At 46.4% G+C, this 23,060-nt stretch overlaps 1 protein-coding gene across 1 annotated transcript in view; it reads left to right on the top strand.

Annotated features, from left to right (window-relative positions):
• The first annotated feature begins 7,144 nt into the window (after window positions 1–7,144).
• The window catches only part of ADA2 (adenosine deaminase 2), a 28,362-nt gene continuing 12,446 nt past the window's right edge, over window positions 7,145–23,060 (top strand). Inside the window, exons 1-5 of the mRNA XM_056846933.1 lie at window positions 7,145–7,457; window positions 9,020–9,245; window positions 17,112–17,322; window positions 20,497–20,624; window positions 21,962–22,052. Coding sequence (XP_056702911.1) covers window positions 7,145–7,457; window positions 9,020–9,245; window positions 17,112–17,322; window positions 20,497–20,624; window positions 21,962–22,052 — 969 coding nt within the window. The remainder of the gene's footprint in view (window positions 7,458–9,019; window positions 9,246–17,111; window positions 17,323–20,496; window positions 20,625–21,961; window positions 22,053–23,060) is intronic.

Raw genomic sequence — 23,060 nt, 5'->3', positions numbered from 1 at the left:
ATGTGAAAAGCCCCCGGAGTATGAGGGATTCCAATCTGATTGTTGACTTTGATTGAAATGCAAGGCAGGGGGATTGAGAAGGGAGGGTGTGTGTGTGGGGGGCTATTCACTCAGCCTCCTCCAGGCCTGGCTGCTCTGGGGCAAGCCCGTCATGTGAAAAGAGGCCTTTGTGTCAAACTCCGGAGGCCCTCTTGTGTCGCATGCCAGCAGGTAGCAATTGTTCAGATTCCTTGAGCAGGGTCAGAGTGGAAGGAGGCAAAAAATGGCTTCTGTTGAAAAATACAGCAGGAATGCGCAAAGAGGTCTCCTCTATGGCAACAGCGCCACAACCGCCAGCTAGTACAGCTTAACCCGCTCTCAAAGGGAATTCTGTTCATTGTTAGCTTCTTCTGGGTGGGGAAAGCCCTTGGTTTCTGCTTAAGAGAGAAAAACAAAAATAAAGCCCAGACTTCGAATAAGAGAGAGGACAATGGAGCTTATCTAGTTCTGCCTGTTGGCCTGGAGCAAGAAAGGGCACGGCTAAGAGTGGGCATAACCCCCAGATGAAGATGAGTCAATAAAAAGGAATTCCGGAGGGGTGGCGGTGCGTGGTGGTTGAAGTGAAATTGAACAGTAGTTTGGTAGCACCTTAAAGACTAGCAACATTTCAGCAATGGAAAAGGGCTTGTGGAGGGGGGGGGAAGGAGCTCAGTCGCTTACTTTTTTTCACTTTTTCTCACAATTTCCATTGCTTTATATCAATTCGGCTCCTTTGGATGAACGCTCCATTGCATTTGATGAAGTGAGTTCTGACTCACAAAGGCTTGCACTGGAACAAATACGATTCACGGTGGATTGCACTGAATTCCTATGGTCACGTTTAATATTTTTTCATGTGCTGTTATTCTGTTTTCATTTCAGTGTTCTCTATTTTTGTAATTCAGGTTTGTTTGACAAATAGGGTTGCCAGCCTCCAGTTAGTAGCTGGAGACCTCCCACTGTTACAACGGATCTCCAGCCGACAGAGATCAGTCCCCCTGGAGAAAATGGCCTCTTTGGCCATTGGACTCTATGGCATTGAAGTCCCTACCCTCCCCAAACCCCGCCCTCCTCAGGCTCTGCCCCAAAACGTCCCACCGGTGGCGAAGAGGGACCTGGCAACCCTAGTCAAAAAAAGAAGGGAATCGGGACTTCCTAGTCTGAGTTATCTTGCCTTTTGTAGGAGATAACGGTAACACCCATGATCGTCCTGAAGCCAGGGGCCCGTTTTGAAACCCCAGCTCTGTTTTCCGTTGAGTTATGCCTTCCACAGACAACCTTACCTTCCATTGCAAATAACATCCCTGGCTTCGGCTGATAACCCAGGCACGAAATGGGGCGAAAACGCATGGTCACTTAGCCCAGTTCCGTCCCCGTTCCACCCAGGATCAAATGAGCCCGCATTACCTGGAATTAGCAGGGACTCAACTGTGTGCAAATGGATCCATGTAAACAGAAAATGCGGGTTCCTGCTGAGTAAGCCCTCCCCGCCCCCCAGCTCCTGGTGATTGGTCCTTTCGAATTGACTAATGGAGGCTTCCCCCCTCCCTTGTAATTTTAAAAGCATTTCAAGAACTAAAAAAAAACAAAAAACGGAACTACCTGAAAGAAGGGGGGGGGGGAATCCAAGCCTCGTTTTAAAAAAAGACTTTCTTTTTCTCGGAAAAAGCTCCGAAGTAGCAGCAGGCAGGAATCCGTTGAATCCCTGCCGCTTCAACCACGGCTTCGCGATTGGCTGTGAGAGATGCCAATCATCTGTGTTTCCCCCTGTTTCTGTTTCTCCCAGAAGAGGAATGGGAAAAGGCGGGTTCATTTCGCCTCGATACAGGGCTGAAAGAAGAGTAAATAAGGTCTCGTCCGTTTGCGAAGATTTGATCCTGGGTGAAACTGGGAGGGAACGGGGCTGGAACGGGGCTGGAACGGGGCTAAGTGACCATGCGTTTTCGCCCATGATCATGCTGAACCTGGGGGCCAGTTTTAGGTAGGTTAGGCTGAGAGTGGGAGATTGGCCCAAGGTCATCCAGTGAGCTTCCACGGCAGATTGGGGATTCGAACCAGTATCGCCCAGATCCTCACCAGACACACCCACACCACTACACCACACTGGCACCATGCAGGATGCCTCCAGAAGGCTGGAAAATTGAAAGTTTCGTGGTTTCATAAGCAGGGTTGCCAGGTCCCTCTTCGCCACTGGTGGGAGGTTTTGGGGTGGAGCCTGCGAAGGGCGGGGTTTGGGGAGGGACTTCAATGCCATAGAGTCCAATTGCCAAAGCAGCCATTTTCTCCAGGTGAACTGATCTCTATCGGGTGGCGATCAGTTGTAATTGTAGGCTCCAGGTAGTACCTGGAGGCTGGCAACCCTATTCATAAGCCTTGAATCAAACTTGTTTGCAATGACATCTGAATGCTGCCATCTGGTCAAATTGGATATTGGTTGTTGTAGGTTATCCGGGCTGTGTGACCGTGGTCTTGGAATTTTCTTTCCTGACGTTTCGCCAGCAGCTGTGGCAGGCATCTTCAGAGTGGTAGGCATCTTCAGAGTCTGCAGGACAGTACTCAGCTCAAACCCAACCCCTCTCTGACTCTTCCTACACACTTGACACTGAGAGACACTGTCCTTCAGTGTTACTCCTCTGAAGATGCCTGCCACAGCTGCTGGCGAAACGTCAGGAAAGAAAATTCCAAGACCACGGTTACACAGCCCGGATAACCTACAAGAACCAATGAACTCTGACAGTGAAAGCCTTCGACAATAAATTGGATATTGTTTCTTCCCATAAACTGGTATTCTAAACCAAGGCTTGATCCTAGTTTAGAATCTCAGTTTCTGGGGCGCAAATAAGTTCCACTTTGTTCAGCTGCCTGCTTTCCGAGGTCACAGCCAGTTGGAGTTTCCCAAGAATTTGTCAAGAGGAATCCAGATATCTTCCCTCAGTGAAGCACTTACATATTTTATTATTGGGAAGATACCATTTCTCTTCTCTCATCTGCGACCTAACATACCTATCACAATTGTTTCTGCAGTTTGAACTGTGATTGTGCTATTGTCATGATGAGTACCTAATGGCTAGTGCCTGTGTCATCACTAATGATGAATGGCATGACTCCTCCAACCCATCTTGGTCTGACTTCACTTCTTTAGAAGCGAAATATTCCTCACTCCTTCACTGTATTAATCTAGCATGAAGAGAGAGCCAGTGTGGTGTAGTGGTTAGAATGGTGAACTGTGATCTGGGTGGCCAAGGTTTGAATCCCCACTCCTCCACAGAAGCTTGCTGGGTAACCTTAGGCCTATCACATACTTTCAGCGTAACCTACCTCACAAGGTTTTTGTGAGGATTAAATGGAGGAGAGCAATGTAAGCTTTGGGTTCCAATCAGGGATAAAGGCAGGGTATAAATGAAGTCAGCAAATAAATGAACCCCTTTGGGCCAGTGTGGTGTAGTGGTTAAGAGCATGGTTTGGAGTGGTGGACTCTGACCTGGAGAACCGGGTTTGATTCCCCACTCCTCCACATGAGCGGTGGAGGCTAATCTGGGGAACTGGGTTTGTGTCCGCACTCCTACACATGAAGCCAGCTGGGTGACCTTGGGCCAGTCACAGCTCTCTTTGAGCTCTCTCAGCCCCACCTACCTCACAGGGTGTCTGTTGTGGGGAGGGGAAGGGAAGGCGATTGTAAGCCGGTTTGAGCCTCCCTTAAGTGGTAGAGAAAGTCGGCATATAAAAACCAACTCTTTCTGGTAATATAAAGAGACATATCAATGCATATACACACTCCCCTCAAAGAAATACTGCGATTTTACTCGCAGTTCCTGGGAGTTAGGTGGGATGCACTCATGTTCCTACAACCATAAGGAAGTGTCAAGGAGATATATCCATTGAAGCAAAGCTGGGGTTGCCAACTCCGGCTCGGGAAATTCTTGGAGATTTGGGGGCAGTGCCTGGGGAGAGCGGGGTTTGCAGAGGGGAAGGGGATCAGAAGGGACAGGATGCCATAGAACCCACCCCGGGGAGCTAATCTCCGTAGCCTGGAGATCAGCTGTAATTCTAGGAGAATTCCAGGCCCCACCAGGATAGAATTGCCAGCTCTGGGGTGGAGCCTGGGGGGCGCGTGGTTTGGAGAGGGGCGGGATCTCAGCAGGGTACAATGTCATAGAGTTCACCCTCCAGAGTGGCCATTTTCTCCAGGGGAACTGATCTCGATCGTCTGGAGAATCAACTGTAATAGTGGGAGATCTCCAGGTGCTACCTGGAGGTTGGCAACCGTACACCAGGGGGTTGGCAACGTTAAGCAAATCCCTCCCAAAAACATCACACTTAGGATAGCACTGTAAGTACACCCTGTTTGTGTGTGTGTGTTTGAGTGAGAAAGAGGTTGCCCTCTGTAACGCCCAGCTCATCCCAATTTCATGCACGTTCCATAAAGCAAGGCTCACTGAATTTAATGGTATTTACTCCCAAGAAAGTATGCACAGGGCTGAAGCTATTGTATTTCTTTTCTTTTCCCCTTTCTTGGTTGTGCAATGACCTTGGGCGTGCCCCTAAAAATGGGCAGTTGAGTAACAGATTTTCATCGTGTACCAGGAAGTTGAATGAGTTGTTTTTGGGCTGTTCCTTATTAGCAGGGCAGTTCTGGACCATCAGCCGTACCTGCCTGCCCCTTTGCCGAGACGCTGTGATCTCCTGAGAAAGAGCCCTTTGCAGTTGTTTGGAGCGCTGAACACCAGGAAGGAAAAGTCAACAGAGTGAGTGAATTGCTGGAATGTCTTTTCCTGAAGTGTCACGTAATCTATGGCTGTAACCAAGCTGGTGTTCTTTGTGTTTGCTACTGACTCAGTTTTCCTAAGGCTGTTTGCCGCTAAATCAGGCTAGAATGTAGGAGTGGCAGGAGAAAGTAACAATAGGAAGTCCCGGGAACGGCAAGGAGGGAGCTCAAATCAAAAATGGGGGACACAGAATATTAGATGACCACCCTTATGGCTCTGATCCTCTCTCATATGCACTTTGCAATGTCACAAGTTAACACACCTAAATTTGTTATTGAGGGGACCACTGTTAAGTACCGCACAGTGTGCTGCTTTAGGGAAACCCAGGTTCATCTTGTCCTTTGGCTACAAAGTTTGGAAGTCTGCAGTTATAATCTCTATTATTCTTATATTTAACTCAGTAAGACAGTGGATGAAGTGACTTTAGTGATGCTTTATCGTGAATGTTAAATCCGATGTATATCTGTGGAAAGGTGTGCTTGCAATGCAAAGGTGTGCTGGACTATGTGGAGAATATGCTGGGTGAGAACTCATGGCCCATGTGTTGGAGGTGGTCATGCAATAGGAGAGCCAGCGTGGTGTAGTGGTTAAGAGCGGTGGTTTGGAGCTGTGGATCTGGAGAACCGGATTTGATTCCCCGCTCCTCCACATGAGCGGCAGACGCTAATCTGGTGAACTGGATTTGTTCCCCCACTCCTACATACAAAGCCAGCTGGGTGACCTTGGGCAAGTCACACTCTCTCAGCCCCACCCACCTCACTGGGTGTCTGTTGTGGGGAGGGGAAGGGAAGGCGATTGTAAGCTGGTTTGAGTCTTCCGTAAGTGGTAGAGAAAGTCAGCATATAAAAAAACAACTCTTCTCTTTATCTTTCTCTCCTAGTTACTCTTTTCTGTTTTTAAAAGTGTAAATCCAGTACCAGGGGAGGGGCTGTGGCTCAGTGGTAGAGCATCTGCTTGACATGCAGAATGTCCCAGGTTCAGACTCCAGCATCTCTAGTTAAAGGGACCAGGCAAGGAGGTGATGTGAAAGATCTCTGCCTGAGACCCTGGAGAGCCGCTGCCACTCTGAGTAGACACTACTGACTTTGATGGACCAAGGGTCTGATTCAGTATAAGGCAGCTTCATCTGTTCATGTGTAGCAGCACACATGATCTCAGCCGCTGCTGGAGACTGATTAAAGATATATGGTTTGGGACTGGTTGAGCACTTGGAGAAGTGCTTGAAGAAAAAAAGTTTCAGAGGTCATTTATGTATGGTCGCTTTAACCTCCTTTAGTCCCCGTTTCAGCCAGGATCAAAGTAACCCTGATTGGGGGAAACTGTATGCATTGGCTGGAATGATCAGGGATGAAACTGTGTGCTAATGGAGGCATGAATACAGAAAAGCAGTCTCCCAAGCTCAACTCAAGTCCCACCCCTTTAAATGCTGCTCTGTAATTGGCTGACTTCGCAACTCACCCTGAGAGAAGACTTCTTCCACCCCCCCGACCCAACTGCCGCATAAAAAAGCATTTTAAGAACAAAAAAACAAAAAACGGAGCAATCTGAAAGAAGGGGGGGGAGGAATCCAAGCCTTGTTTTAAAAAAGCCTTTCTTTTGCTCTGAAAGAGCTCCAAGGTAGCAGGAAGCACTTGAAATCCTGCCTCTTTACACACTGCTTCGTGATTGGCTGTGAGAGAAGCCAATCTTCTGTGCTTCCCCTCTTTGGCTGCCTTGAAGAAGGGTTTGGAAAAGGGTGGGGCGAAGCTCAACCCAAGAAAGGTGTAAGCTCGCTCTGTGGCTCTGGAATGAGCCAGGAAGAACGGTTTTACTCGGTCCAGAAGAGGAATGGGAAAAGCTGGGTTCGTTTTGCGTTGAAGCAGCGTTGAGCTTCCAAAGAATGAGGTAACGTGCATTCCCAAAAATTTGATCCTGGCTGAAACATGGAATAAAGGAGGGTTAAGCAACCATGCATAAAACACCAGAGTGTTGCTGTGTTGGTCTGCAGTAGAAAAGCTAGGTTCGAGTCCAGTGCACCTGAAAGACCAACAAGATTTTTGAGGTATAAGCTTTCGACAGTCAAAGCTCTCTTCGTCAGATACCTGATGAAGGTACCTTGCTGAAGGTATCTGACAAAGGGAACCTTGACTTTTGAAAGCTTATACCTCAAAAATCTTGTTGGTCTCTGGGGTACTACAGGACTCGAACCTAGCATGAAGAAGAAAGTATCCTATTCTTGAATTAATTCAGCATCAGGTGAAGAATATGGACCTCTGTTCTGTAGCTCATCATCCAATTTCTGTGCAGAAAATAATGAAGATTCCATTTTCATCGTGTTTGATTTGAGCTTGTTGTGATATTTTCCAGCTGTGTCAAGAAAGATGCCTCAGGTGACTAAAAAAAGTGGATGCGGAGTAATCTTCATTTTCAGCTGGGTTTCCCTTTGTGTGTCCCTACCCTTATGGATTGATCGGGCCTCCCTCATGGAAAAGGAGAATGCTCGTCGGATTGGGGGCAACCTTGTGCTGGATAAACGCGAGGAACATGCTGACCAGAAGCTCATGCGCCTCAAGGAGGCAGAAGTGGTCGAAGCGATGCGTACAGGGCTCTTTCCACCCAGCATGCATTTCTTCAAGGCCAAAGCCCTCATTGATCAGAGTGCTGTGTTCAGAATCTTAAAGCAGATGCCAAAAGGTAAGTATAACTGACCCAGAATTCCCTGGTGCTCTGTGGTGTTTTGTGCTCTGGAGGGTCATCGTGATTACTTGAAGAGACTGTTTAAAGGGTTTAGTAAAGAAGGTGCCAAATTGGCTAGACTAGTTAGGTGTACATAATGTACCTATCTTTTCCACTACATAGCTCTTACTTTCAATGAAGCATGTGTTACCGGCAGAACATCCAGGCTCAGTGGAGCTGGTGGCTTGCCCACAAATGCTAGGATCCATGAGAGATTCCAAGAAGCACCAGGCCTGAGCATAAATGTCATGATGAATGGGACCATACTCAATGTCTCGTATTGTCTCTTCCTTCTTCTCTCAGACTCCCTGATTTGACCTTCTCATCTTACCTTCATTCATCTGGATCAATGTCTTCTAAAGCCCAGCTTTCCCGTTCTGCCCCCTGCTTCCTTTGGTCTACTGCCCTCTCCAAGCGCTTGTGTATTTCTCCTTTTATAGGCTGTTGTGTTTTTCTTCTGCTCCTTAAACTGATCTGCTTTTTGTCTCTAGGATCACTCAGTCAATTGCAGGGGGGGGGCTCCTTTGCCTGCCCCATCTTCCCATAGCATTACAGTAGCACAGCTGGTCACTCCCGCAGTTGTTGGGCACTTTCACACATGCTGAACAATGCACTTTCAATCCACTTTCAATGCACTTTAATGATAGCTTGCAAGTGGATTTTGCCGTTTCACAAAGCAAAATCCAGCTTCAATGTGCATTGAAAGTGGATTGAAAGTGCATTATTTGGCATGTGTGAAAGTTCATCACCACCAGCAAATCCCTTCATACATTACAATGCAGATAGAGAATCATAGAATAAATCATAGAGTTGGAAGGGACCACCAGGGTCATCTAGTCCAACCCCCTACACAATGCAGGAAATTCACAACTACCTCCCCCACATACACCCAGTGACCCCTACTCCATGCCCAGATGATGGCTTAGATGCCCTCCCTTTCATGAACTGCCTAAGGTCATAGAATCAGCATTGCTGACAGATGGCCATCTAGCCTCTGCTTAAAAACCTCCAGGGAAGGAGCAGTTACCACCTCCCGAGGAAGCCTGTTCCACTGAGGAACCATTCTAACTGTTAGAAAATTCTTCCTAATGCTAGATGGAAACTCTTTTGATTTAATTTCAACCTGTTGGTTGTGGTCCGACCTTCTGGGGCAACAGAAAACAAATCGGCACTTGAAGATGGTTATCATATTCCCCTCTCAGTCTTTTTCCTCTTCAGGCTAAACATACCCCGCTTCTTCAACCTTTCCTCATAGGTCTCCAGACCCCTCACCATCTTTGTTGCCCTTCTCTGGACACGTTCCAGCTTGTCTACATCTTTCTGAAATTGCGGTGCCCAAAACTGAACACAATACTCTAGGTGAGGTCTTACCAGAGAAGAGTAAAGCGATACCATCACTTCATGTGATCTGGACACTATACTTCTGTTGATGCAGCCCAAGATCGCATTTGCCTTTTTAGCTATCTTCAGTTTTCCCAAACGTTGATCATATGCTATTATTCCATTCACTTCCTACACAGGGGGCGTTTTACACCTGCACGACTATGCCATTCTGAGTGCCGACTGGCTGGTAAAGTATGCCAGCTACCTTCCTGATTGCCACATCTGCTTCTTCCCTTTGGGGGACGTCCAATTCAAATTCTCCAAGTTTCGCCCTCCTAAGGAAGTGCTTCCTGGTTGCTCTGAGTGGATGTTGTTAGAGACCTACCGCCAGACTCTGAGCAATGTGACTGAATTTGATAACAGGTGGGTGACAGACTGGGATTGCCATAGGCGAATTGTACTTAGGGTTGTTTAGCTTAGAAAGAAGGCGGCTAAGGGGAGGCATGATAGAGGTCTATAAAATTATGCATGGTTTGGAGAGAGTGGACAGGGAGAAGCTTTTCTCCCTCTCATAATACTAGAACATGGAGTCATCTGCCGAAGCTGGAGGGCGAGAGATTCAAAACTGATAAAAGGAAGTATTTCTTCACACAACGCATCGTTAAATGGTGGAACTCCCTGCCCCAGGATGTGGTGATGGCTGCCAACTTGGAAGGCTTTAAGAGGAGAGTGGACATGTTCATGGAGGAGAGGAGTATTCATGGCTACTAGTTAAAATGGATACTAGTCATGATGCATACCTATTCTCTCCAGTCTCAGAGGAGCATGCCGAATATGTTAGATACTGTGAAACACAGGCAGGATGGTGCTGCTGCAGTCGTCTTGTTTGGGGGCTTCCTGGAGGCACCTGGTTGGCCACTATGTGAACAGACTGCTGGACTTGATGGGCCTTGGTCTGATCCAGCATGGATTTTTTTATGTTCTTATGTACTGTTATGGGGCCCATCCTTTTAGCACAAGAGGATTATTATCGTTATTAATATCAACAACAACAATAATTTATTGTTATTGTTTTTATTATGTGTGCTATTAATATTCCCCATCTAATCTTCTGCTTAGATTTTTATTTTACTTTATTTAAAAACATTTCTGTGCTGCCTTGCCACCAAAATAGGGCCCCCAAGGCAGCAAACATCAAAACATTGAAACTTTGCAACATTAAAGCAACATTTTAAATTAAGCATATATAAAATAATTAAATAAAGACATATACACTCATATACTCATATTGGGCAAATCAGTCTGTCTCAACCTAACCTACTTTACAGAGTTTTTATGGGAGTCAAACGGAGAAGGGGAGACTGATGCATGCCACCATAAGCTCCCTGGAGGAAGGGTGGGGTGCACGTGTACTAAATAAACACACTTTTAGTGTAGGGACACTTGGGAATAAATCCCAGTAAAATGGGATTTATTCCCAATAAATGCCCAAATGAACTTTGCACAGAGTGCTTCTGAGCCGTTTGGGGCCATTTTGTACGCATATGAATTTTGTCCTAGCAAAGTAGAAGAAACCCATCTTTAAATCAGATCTGTGCCAGGTCAGCGTCAGTTTTGCGCTGAAATTACAGGAGATGAAAAGCGGAGGCAGGAAAATAGTGCCCCCCTCTGGAATTTGTTCCCACAGCAGTCCCTTCATGTTGCTTCATGACTGGGTAGGTGTTGGGGCCAACCAGTTTAATCTGTCAAGGCAAAAACATCCCTTTTGTCTCTTCCTCCCCCCACCCCCATACCTTCTGCTTTCAGTTTGAGAGTATAATGAGAAGGGGATGGGAACCGGCGGTTTTTGATTTTTGCAAGAATTGTGATGTGTGAACATTGCAGAAGCTAAAGAACTTAACACAAAAACTAGGGTGAGCTTGGCACTACCTGGGAGCTAGTCCTATAGACTACAGTGCTGGGTAAGATTTACAGTGAGACTTAATTCTGAGTGGAGTAAACATATGGTGTGTCTGGGCCTTGTACTAAATCATAGCCCTCCCCACCCTCAAAACATTTCCCCCACCATCATGGGTCTGAAGAGATCTTGTAAAGTTCCCACCCTTTGGCCTTCTCTGGTACTTTCAGATAAGTTAGCAAAAGATGCCTCTAAGCACTCCATTCATTCCTGGTTTCTAGGGTGATGCTTGCTATGTCACCACATAAGCTGTTCCTCTTCAGAACGGGTCCGAAATGCCAGTTACTACTCCACATAAACTAGCACAAAATGCTGCTGCTGTGTGCGCTTCTCTAGCTATGGTTCATTTCCTTTCCATTATGTGGCATTGTTTACGGAGTAGTTTCTTGCACTGGCCTGATCTTTTGTGTGCTAATGTAACGAAAGACCCCCATTGTCATGCACAAGAGGGCAGAGTTAAGGTTGCTGTGGAAACCTTAACTCTGAATTCCCTGACTGGTGGGCACATAAAAAAAAAAAAAAACCTCACCCTGGATGTGGCACGGCTGTTTGATTTGTAGTCTCTTTCCTTACCGTCCCCTATCCCATTTAATAAAAGTAATAAATAACCAAATGGAGTGAGAAATAACGGCCGCCCAAAGCACAAGAAGGGACTCCTTAGGTAAGATAACAGCAGCTGGCATATTAAATGTGTGGCAAGCAGACTCCATTTTATGGTCTCCCATCCCATCTGCTGACCAGGCCCAACGCTACTTTGTTTTTATGAGAATTGGCATCGCTGCTGTTTGCGGGCTTGTAGGAGTACCATTTTCCCAATGAACAGTAAAGTTTTTTTTTTTTGAGGATGAGATGAGAAGTACGAATTCAATTCCAGTTCTCACGTGTGTAATGATGTGTACTTTTAATTGGCGAGGCCGTGATCAGGCAAGGCATCAAAACATCGACTAATCGCTGGACGTGGCCACTGTTGTCATAGCGAAGGAATGAGGCCTAGGCGCAGAGCGAGCTACTGATGAAGAGCCCAGACAGAGAGACCGCAACCGCCAGGATGTCACACAGAGATAATTTGCATATTTTGTCACAGCTGATGGGCATGCTGGTTCTCGTTCTTGACGCCGGCATATTCTGGAATGGATAGCCCCAAATGGGAAAGACCTTGTTGTTGAGTCTGTAGCAACAATGTCAAATGGGCATAGAAATCAAGAACTTAAATACATTTCATTTGGGACTCCCCCCCCCCTTTTAAATATCTGAACTGGTGGTATTTAACTGCTAAGTGGTTTAAGTGGTAGAGAAAGTCGGCATATAAAAAACAACTCTTCTTCTTCTTCTCTAACTGTTCAAAATCTTTAAATCCCAGTAATCATTAACAAGAACCAGGAAGCAGGAAAGTTGGAATGACTGGCGAGCTGTTCATTGTGTGCGCAGACATTCGAAAGGCTGTATTCAAAAGCAACCGTCAGAACGCCCAATTTGAGGACTTCCCGCATATAAATAACATGACTCTGACAATTAATCACTATAGAGAAGGTTCTCCCCCAGGTGGCCACCCATCATACTTCCACAGAAGAACCTGTACTGGTAATCTCATGAGATGTGAGTAGGATTGCCAGGTCCTTCCTGGCAACCGGTGGGAGCTTTAGGGAGGCATTTTTGGGGGCAGCTCTCAGCGTCCCCTGCACAATGACATTAATTCTGGCCTGATGCGACAGTGCCAGCATTGCATTGTGGGACACTCTAGCACTTGCCCCAAAACTCTATGGTTTCCATAGAGTGTTTGGAGGTATTGGACCTCGATCTGAGAGGCAAAGGCTTGAGTCCCCCGCCTCCGTGGAAGATTGCTAGGTGATCTTGGGCCAATCATACATGCTTCAGCCTAACCTATCTCTAGGGTTGCTAACCTCCAGCTACTAGCTGGAGATCTCCTGGTATTACAAGTGATCTCCAACGGATAGAGATATTTCACCTGGAGAAAACAGCCACCTTGGCAATTGGACTCTATGGCATTGAAGTCCCTTCCCTCCCCAAACCCTGCCCTCCTTAGGCTCCGCCCCAAAAACCTCCTGCCAGTGGTGAAGAGGGACCTGGCAACCCTACCTATCGCACAGTGTTGTTGTGAGAATAAAATATGTACCCTGCTACTTTGGGGAGAAAGGGAGGGTATAAATGAAGTAAAACAAATAAATAAAGGAGACGATGCAAGTATGGTTGCCAGGCTGCAGGCAGCAATAACTGGGAGGAATTGAGGGTGGAGTCTGGCATGCCAGTGTCTCGTCCATGTGCTTATGTCACTTCTAGTAACAACTGGAAGTGACGTCTTTAGATGCTCTAGCATTTACAGAAACTCTATGGTTTATGATAGAGTTTTTGTAAAATGCTAGAGCATCCATATGCCACTTCTTGTTTTTAGCAGAAATGACATGACTGCATCAGCTCAATGCTGATGAGTGCTCCCCGCCCCTCATTTCCTCCCACCGGTGCCTCAGGTACCTCCCACTGTAGTAGGAGGCCTCTCATCCCTACATGCAAGTCTAGATGTGTTCTCTCAGCTACGTTCTCCATCTACACCTACCAAATCTGAAATCTCAGTGGGCTTCTTCCAGTGCAACCTTTTGCAGAGTTACTCCCATCTATGCCTTGTAAAATCTGTGTGTGTAGACTGGAGTAACTCTCCACTGGATTACACTGTACTTTATGATAAAATTATGGCTAGTTTAAATGGTAAATATCCCAGCTTCCAGGCATTGGGTTATTAATATTCTTTCTCTTGCTCTTATTTACTTATATAATTATCCCCCACATTTCTCGCCAATGTGAGAATTTGTCCCCCACTTTCCCCCCAATGGGGACTCACAGCAGGTGACAGTTTTCTCCCCTCCTCCATTTTTTCCTAACAACAGCCATGCTTTGACTGAGTCTGAGACAGAGTGACCTGGTCCAGGGTCACCCAGCGAGCTTCCATGGTAGACTGGGGATTCAAACCTGGGTCTTCCAGCTCCTAGCCTTACAGTCTAGCACTACCCCACACTGGCTGTATAATATTCCCATTGCTTCAGGGCTACTTTTCACCTAATCACACTGGTTTATTATGTACTCTTCTCCAGAAAACCCTGGAAATTGTAGCTGGATGAAGTCTGCGTAATTATAGGCCAACATCCAATCTGCCATTCCTATGCAAAATCTTAGGAGAAAAGGTGATGTCTTCTCAATTCCAGATGTTTCCAGATTAAGTTGATTATTTAGATCCCTACTGGATAGATTACAGAAACTGCCTCGGTCACCCTGATGGATAATCTACACCAGTCCATTGAATGGGGAGTGTGTTCCTATTAGTTCTCCGAGACCCCACAGCACCTTTACTACCTTAAATCCTGGTGTCCTTCTGGACTGTCTAGCAGTTAGGGTCATGATGGTATTGTGCTGGGGTGGTTTTTTCGTCCTTCCTGGAGGGTCAGTAGGAGTAAGTCAAGCCGAGTAAGTCAAGGCCCTGGAGTAAGTCAAGCCGAGTAGCCCCAGGTTTGCTACAAGCCAGCACTGCAGGGCCACTCGGCCCAGTAGGGCTGCCAATAGGCATTGGCTCACCCACTGCATCATCCCCTAAACCGGATGCGGTGCAGGAGGAGATACTTGGTAACCTGATGTCAGCTACCATGGCCGATGAAGGGTCTGTGCCAAGCAGCCCTTGAGGACTGGGCAGAGTTGCTGAGCCTCGGCTCTGCTTGCTTCTGGCCACCAGTGTCCCCCTAGGGCAATGGCCCACCAATAAATTTCCCTGCAAGTGAAAGGGCCACTCTTCTCTTGAGGGTAGGTTCCAGAAGATAGTTCCGGATTACTTCTGTTCTGCCCCATGGCTACTGGTTTATGGGGTTCCACAAGGCTTTATTTTGTTCCCTCTAACAGTGCTTTTTAACACCTACATGAAGCCATTGGGAGAGATCATTTGGGGATTGGGAGTGAGTTGTCATCAGTGTGAAGATGTCACTCAGTTGTATCTTTCCTCTCCATCTGACTCCAGGGGAGTCAATAAGACTTGCTTAACCAGTGTCAGGTTTAGGAGGCTGTGTGGGACTGAATGAAGGTGAACAGACTGAAGCTCAGTCCAGTCAAAATGGAAGTACTGTGAGTTTGGGATAAAAATGATTGAGGAACAAGGCTCAACCTGCTCTGGATTAGGTTCTTCTTCCCCTGAAAGAGCAAGATTGTAGTCTGAGAGGGCTGCTAGACTCCACTTCGACTCTGGAGATGGATAGAGGCTGGCTGTGTTGGTAGGGTTGCCAACCTCCAGGTGGCACCTGGAGATCTCCCACAATTATAACTGATCTCCAGACAACAGAGCTCTGTCCCCCTGGAGAAACTGGCTGCTTTGGAGGGTGCACTATGTGCATTATACTCTACTGAAGTCCATCCCTTCCCCAAACCCCACCCTTCCCAGGCTCCACCTCCAAAATCTCCAGGTATTTCCCATCCCAGAGCTGGCAACCCTAGGTGTTGGTCTTCAGTAGAAGAGCTAGATTCAAGTCCAGCAGCATCTTAGAGACCAACAACATTTTCTAGGTATAAACTTTCAAGAGTCAAAGCTTCCTTTGTCAGTATCAGTTGAAGGGAGCTGTAACTCTCAAAAGCTTATACCTCCAAAATCTTGTTGGTCTCTAAGGTGCTACTGGACTCGAATCTAGCACTTGGTGGTCTCTCATCCAAATACTAACCCGGGTTGACCTTGCTTAGGAGGTTCCAAGATCTGACAAGATTGGACTATACCATGCTGCTTTCCTTCTCCCCTGGCCATCCTAACGACAGATAAAAACAAAACAAGGCATAAAAACAGTGAAAAAAGCTGTAGATTTACCAAATGCCCCCCCCCCAAATTAACAGCTGTCTAAATCTGAGGCTGGAGCCCCATGGCGCATAGTGGTAAGCTGCAGTACTGCAGTCCAAGCTCTGCTCACGACCTGAGTTTGATCCCGACGGAACTTGGTTTCGGGTAGCCGGCTCAAGGTTGACTCAGTCTACCATCCTTCCGAGGTCGGTAAAATGAGCACCCAGCTTGGCTGGGGATAAAGGGAAGATGACTGGGGAAGGCACTGGCAAACCACCCCGCAAACAAAGTCTGCCTAGGAAACGTCGGGATGAGACGTCACCCCATGGGTCAGGAATGACCTGGTGCTTGCACAGGAGACCTTTTCCTTTTTTAAGTGGTAGAGAAAGTCAGCATATAAAAACCAACTCTTCTTCCTCCTCCTCTTCTTCCATACAGTCTGTCCTCCAAAGTCATTTTCTCCAGGGGAATAGTTGTAGTTCCAGGAGAACAGAATGCCCCCGCCTGGAAGATGGCAACCCTTCCTGTCATACTAAAGCTAGCAGCCCTTATCCAAGTAGAACTACAGGCAATTAGGCAAGCCTAACAACTAGTGGTGCTTTTCCATTCCATCTAACTCAGCACAGCTGAGCTGACTGTGCCCTGACCTAAATGACCCAAGCTAGCCTGATCTCGTCAGATCTCAGAAGCTAAGCAGGGTCGGCCCTGATTAGCCTTGGATGGAAGACCACCAAGGATTTCTAGGGTTGCTATGCAGAGGAAGGCAGCGGCGAACTACCTCTGTTAGCTCCTTGCCTTGAAATCCCTACTGGGTTGCCATAAATTGGCTGCGGCTTGACAGCAGTTTACACAGTAACAATGCACGTTGCTGGCTGCTTGCATTTGTGGATTTCTTTCCCTCTTGCTGAACAGGGCTGGTAAATACAGGGGGAATCGAGCAGAAGGCATTTGTTGCTATTTTTTTGCACAGCTAACAAGAAGAGTTCTGCTTCACCTACACCCAGTAAAATTGCAAAATGGAGAAAACTGATAAAAGAGTGGAGCTATCATATTTGGCCCGGAATGACCCGGTGCTTGCACTGGGGACCTTTACCTTAAATCTGAGGCTTCCTTTGAGCTAGAGGCCCATGCCAAATCCCGCCCTTTGATTGGCCCTAGCTATGTAATCCTTGCATACTTGATAGGGAATGTGTGTGTGTAAAGTGTGTAAAGTGCCATCAAGTCGCAGCCGACTTATGGCGACCCCTTTATGGGGTTTTCATGGCAAGAGACTAACAGAGGTGGTTTGCCAGTGCCTTCCTCTGCACAGCAACCCTGGTATTCGTTGGTGGTATAAATCCCTTCAAACTTTATGGTATTTATTTCTGAATGCACATGATCAAGTGGGTGGGGGTAAATAATACTTTTTTTTTTGTTCATACATGGTTGGTTTAGCTAGATTTTCCATCTCTTCTGCTGACAAAGGCAAAAGTAATCCAACTATCATGAAACTCCCCCTCCCTCTTTCTTTCCCCAGTTTGTTGAGGAACATGTCTCTAGTAACCGATGCCCCGGAGGCGGCCTACCCATCCCAGGCTTCTGTTTGGAGAAGATTTGAAAATGTCTTCATCACTGCCTCTGGTCTTATCTCCTACGCACCTGTGTTCAAGGACTATTTCTATCAGGGTCTGTTGGAGCTCTATGAAGATAACATACAGTATGTGGAGATCAGGGCCATGCTGCCACCGGTAATGTATTGAGGCTTCTCCGTTCTTATTTTAAATCATTGATGCCCAGGGTTCTCCTTCACAGCCTGGGGACCAGTACTTGGAAAATCCTATTGTACTATTGAGGAACAAGATTGTTGAAGTTTCAGGTGGGTAGCCACATTAATCTGTAGTTGTTGTTGTGGGGTGTTTTTGCCGTCAAGTCCCAGCTGACTTAAGGCAACCCTGTACGGTTTTCAAGGCAAGAGAAGTTCAGAGGTGGTTTGCCATTGCCTGCCTCCACGTCACACCCCTGGTATTGCTTACAGGCTCCCATGAACACATGAAGCTGCCTTATACTGAATCAGGCCCTTGATCCATCAAAGTCAGTATTGTCTACTCAGACTGGCAGCGGCTCTTCAGGGTCTCAGGCAGAGGTCTTTCACATCACCTACTTGCCTAGTCCCTTTAACTGGAGATACCAGGGATTGAACCTGGGACCTTCTGCATGCCAAGCAGACGCTCTGCTACTGAGCCATAGCCCCTCCCCAAATACTTGCCAGGGTCGAGGCTGAGAGTGACCCAGCAAGATCACATCAAGGCCACCCAGCACGTTTCCATGGCAGACTAGGGATTCGAACCTGGGTTTCCCAGATCGTAGTCCGACATCTTAACCACTACACCACGCTGGCTCTCCTAGTCTGTAGTAGCAGAACAAAATTCATGTCCACGGGCACCTTGAAGAAAACCAACAAAATTTTCCAGGTTATAGGCTTTCATGAGTCAAAGCTCACTTTGTGGGATACCATATGACTCATGAAAGCTTATACTCTGGAATATTTTGTTGGTCTTTTAGGTGCTGATGGACTCCAAGATTATTGTAGTAACTAAAAGGGGTCTAATGTCAGTTTTCTACATACTTGTTGCTGTAACAATAAGATCTTCTTATATGTTTTGCTCAGACTTTATTCAAATATCATTTAAAACTAAAGGGAACTCGTACAAACTGACTCTGTGTTTTCAGACATTCCATATATCTTCAAGCATGATCTATACTTCAGTCTTAATTTTTTTCCTCATGGTAATTCGATTTTTGTCTAGGCCAGCAGGATCCCCTGAATCTCCCAGCCCTGGTAAAGTGTACCCCTCCAGGGCCCTGCATACAGTAGGTGAAGGTAAAGGTCCCCTGTGCAAGCACCGGGTCATTCCTGACCCATGGGGTGACGTCACATCCCAATGTTTACTAGGCAGATTTTGTTTGCGGGGTGGTTTGCCAGTGCCTTCCCCAGTCATCTTCCCTTTACCCCCAGCAAGCTGGGTGCTCATTTTACCGACCTCGGAAGGATGGAAGGCTGAGTCAACCTTGAGCCAGCTACCTGAACCCAAGTTCCGTCGGGATCGAACTCAGGTCTTGAGCAGAGCTTGGACTGCAGTACTGCAGTTTACCACTCTGTGCTTATGCAGCACAGTCCTATTACTTGGCAGGACTTATTCCTTCATTTATCTACAATATTTTTAGATCAGTTGTCCAGCAGTCAAAGTGGCTTACAGGCTATAAAAGAACACAACAATAATTTTAAAAATCAATAAAACTATAATAATAGAAACAGCTACAGAGTAGCGTAGAAGTTAGATTGTCAGGCTAGGATCTGGGAGACCCAGACTCAAATCCCCACCCTGTCATGGAAGCTTATTGGGTGCCTTTGGGCCAGTCTCACTTTGTCTAACCCACTTCACAGGGTCATTTTGAGGATAAAATGAAGGAGAGGAGAACAATGAGAACAGGCAGTTGACACCTAGCACCTGGTGGGAGATGGGGGCTAGGGATGGGGGGGAGTGTTGGCGTAATGGTGTAACATCATTTCTGGGGGAAATCTGGAAGTGATGTCATACCACACTAGGAGTCACCTGAAACTCTATAGTAAACCCATAGACTTTCCAGTTGTTCCTAGAGCAGCATGACGTCACTTCCAGTTTTTCCCCAGAAGGCATGTCCCACCTTCGTGCTGACTGTGATTTAATTTTTTTTCTCCCACTGGCCAATGGAGCGGTGACAGGAAGCAGGGGTTGGCAGCGAGACATCTCCTGCTATAGCGGGAGACTTGGCAACCCAGAAAAAATGTACGCTGCTTTGGGTCTCCATTGGGGAGAAAGGCTGGAATATAAATGAAGTAAATCAATCAATGAGTGCTGAGGTAAATAATGAATAAGCCTTGCAGCTCTTATAGAAGAAGAAAAAGAGTTGTTTTTTATATGCCGACTTTCTCTACCACTTAAGGGAGAATCAAACCAGGTTACAATCACCTTCCCTTCCCCTCCCCACAACAGACACCCTGTGAGGTAGGTGTCTGTTGTGTCGGAGTGGGGAAACCAACCCAGTTCACCAGATTAGCCTCCGCCGCTCATGTGGAGGAGTGGGGAATCAAACCTGGTTCTCCGAATCAGAGTCCACCACTCCAAACCACTGCTCTTAACCACTACACCACGTTGACTACACCAAGCTGTCAGAGATGGGCTCATGAGTTTGGTCATTTGAAAGCTCGGCTTTTCACTGCTGTGGTTCTGATTTCTTGCAGTGAGGGCATTTAAAACTGGGCTTGAGCACCTGAACGCAACAGGCAAGCAGTCTAATACATGCCATGGCCCCAGGCCAGATTCTTATCCTTCAGTCCATCTGCTTTCTTGGGGGAGATCACAGGACAGCCCTGATCAGGGATCTCCTGTATCAGTGCAGTTCTGCTGTAACATTCCTTTTTTTTTTTTTTTGCTTTTGGTGTGGCTGTGGTTTTGAAGTGATAAATACCTCCTGATCTAGTACAGCACTTCCTTCATCCTTTGTAAGTTTAATTTATTTGCTTTGCCATTTCTCCTAACCCTGAAGAGGAGTTAGCTTTCTAATCTTACTAATTTGTCATTTATTTCAAACATTGATCCGCTGCCTTTTTTGAATGCGTGAGGCAGCTTCCAGCTTGAAGCAGTTGCCTTCTCCTGCAGCTGCCCTTTTAGCATTTCTACCAAGGGGGGAAATGCTTAGTGGAAAGATAATTCATCAGGGGCATCTTGTGGCCATCCTCACTGAAGAGGCGACAAGCTGCTCTTGCACAAAACCTGTTCATTTCAATGGAGGCGGCATGCAAATTGTTCCTGGCGTATGGCCCCTGTTCTCCTTGCCTGCCCTTCCACTTGGCCTTACTTTTGTGCTTGTTCTACCCACAGGTGTATGAGTTGGATGGGACTCAGCATGACAAGAGCTGGTCTATAGCTACCTATCAAGAGGTGGCAAAGCATTTTGTCAAGGACCACCCCGATTTTGTGGGCGCAAAGATTATATACTCGGCGCACAGGTAAGGGATGTCTAGATGGGCTTGTCAGAGAGGACAAGCCTGTATGTAGTTTGGAGTCAATCGAATGTTATTGTCAGACTCACGGGTCATTGAAACGAACCAAAAGGGGAAAATAAAGTCAGAAAGATTATTGTAATAACAACAAATGTAATAACAACAGCTCATCTCATTCAGTTAATGACATCGATCTGTCACCTTAGCATCAAAGAATTTTTAGCAGTTTATCTATACCAATAGCAAAAATGCTTAGAATATTGTATCAGTGAGTAAAATTTCCAATTTATGCTACAACTCATGGTTGTCACAATCTGAGCTCGATCAGTATTTTTAGCAGTTTCATAAACAGTACCAAACAATGGTAGGAATTCTTACCTTCCTTCCTCTCTGATATGCAGTGTCTCAGCTCGTAATGTTTTTCCCCCTTTAACTTACAGTCTAGTACTGCCTGTGGCAGAAGAGTTAAAGCTCTTCTGAGAGTATATCAATATGCAAAAGACAAATTTCATACTATTCACATGAATACATGAAGCTGCCTTATACTGAACCAGACCCTTGGTCCATCAAAGTTTTGTCCATCAAAGTTTTGGTCCATCAAAGTTTTGTCTACTCAGACCAGCAGTGGCTCTCCAGGGTCTCAGGCAGAGGTCCTTCACATTACCTACTTGCTTAGTCCCTTTAACTGGACATGCTGAGGATTGAACCTGGGACCTTCTGCATGCCAAGCAAATGCTCTACCACTGAGCCACAGCCCCTCCTATATAGCAGGACTTAAAATAAAGCACAAAGCATCCAGATAGCTCGGTTTTTAGCAACATTCTTACATTTGTATCCTGCCTTCCAACCCGGGTGTTCAGGAGGGCATTCAGAGTTCTCCTTCCCCTGTTTTATCCTTATGACAAAGCTGTGAGAAAGTGACTCTTGAGATCACCAAGTGAAATTTACAGACAAGTGGGGATTTGAACCCAGCTCTGCCCAGTCATAATCCAGTACTCTAACCATTACACCATCCTAACTCTTTCGTTAACAACCTAACAAAAACATCAACAAATGCACTCCCCATTACATCATTTGATGACTTACTGTATGCTTGCTACTGGGCTTCGGATCCCTGCTCATGAAAAATAATATAAATTTTCCTGTTTTTCTAAGCAGGCTGTTTGAACAAGAACTCTTTAGCGGATGAATTTTTACACACAACATCCAGATCCCCAGCTATTGATTCAGGACTTGCAGATTGCCTTCTTCAAACACAGCCCTGTCGTTAACAGTCCCAAATGAAATCAGTGACTACCAGTATTTTTCCTCTTGATAATTTTCTTTTTCTATTGATTTTTCAGAAACCTGGACATTTCCCAGATTAAAGAAGCTGTGTATACAGCCATGGATCTCAGGGCCAGATTCCCAGACACCGTGGCAGGCTTTGACCTGGTAATCTCCTGTAGTTCTGATTTGGCTTCATATTTTATGTTGGAAGGATTACAGGGTATGAAGAGATGATCACCTTGCTGAATTCTAAGACATACTTGGGCTGCGATCCTTTCACACATAACACATAGATGACCTGTAAGGTGCTTTGTATGGCAGAGCATCTGACAATTGCTGCAGCATTTGGAGTAGAATATAACGGATGCAGCAGCCTAAATAGCCCTGACTGGTGTGGTCAGCGCTTGGAAGCTAAGCAGGGTCAGTCATGGTCATGACTTGGATGGGAGACCACCAAGGAAGACCAAGGTTGCTGTGCAGAGGCAGGCAATGGCAACCCACCTCTGAATGTCTGTTGCCTTGAAAACCCAACAGTCTTGGGGTCACCATAAACTGGTTTTGAATTGATGGCACACAATTATTAATTATAATGGGTGCATGGAAATTGATAACCTTTCCTCTGAGCATAGAGCAGGGGTCACTGGGGGGAGGGAGGTAGTTGTGCATTTCTTGCATTGAACACATGAACACCTGAAGCTGCCTTAAACTGAATCAGACCCTTGGTCCATCAAAGTCAGTATTGTCTACTCAGACCGGCAGTGGCTCTCCAGGGTCTCAGGTGGAGGTCTTTCACATCACCTACTTGGCAAGTCCCTTTAACTGGAGATGCCGGGGATTGAACCTGGGGCCTCCTGCATGCCAAGCAGATGCTGTACCACTGAGCCACAGCCCCTCCCCATTGTGCAGAGGGTTGGACTATATGGACCTTTAGGTCCTTTCCAGCTCTATGTTTTTATTGCTTATGAAGTGAGAAGCAGAGTTAGGGATCTGAGGGTCATCCAGGGCCATGACCCTAAGCATCAGCCCCACATTGAGCAACATTATGCAGATAGTAGGTGCTAGTAGTTGTAACCACAACTATCTGTCAAAGATAGGACATTTTGGAGGACTTTCATTCATAGGGTCGCCATGAGTCAGAAGCGACTTGAAGGCACTTAACACACACACTACGCA

The sequence above is a fragment of the Euleptes europaea genome, chromosome 3 (genome assembly GCF_029931775.1).
Source record: "Euleptes europaea isolate rEulEur1 chromosome 3, rEulEur1.hap1, whole genome shotgun sequence".
Lineage (NCBI taxonomy): Eukaryota > Metazoa > Chordata > Lepidosauria > Squamata > Sphaerodactylidae > Euleptes > Euleptes europaea.
Note: the sequence above shows the minus strand (reverse complement) of the source record. Positions and strands in the feature narration are given on the sequence as shown.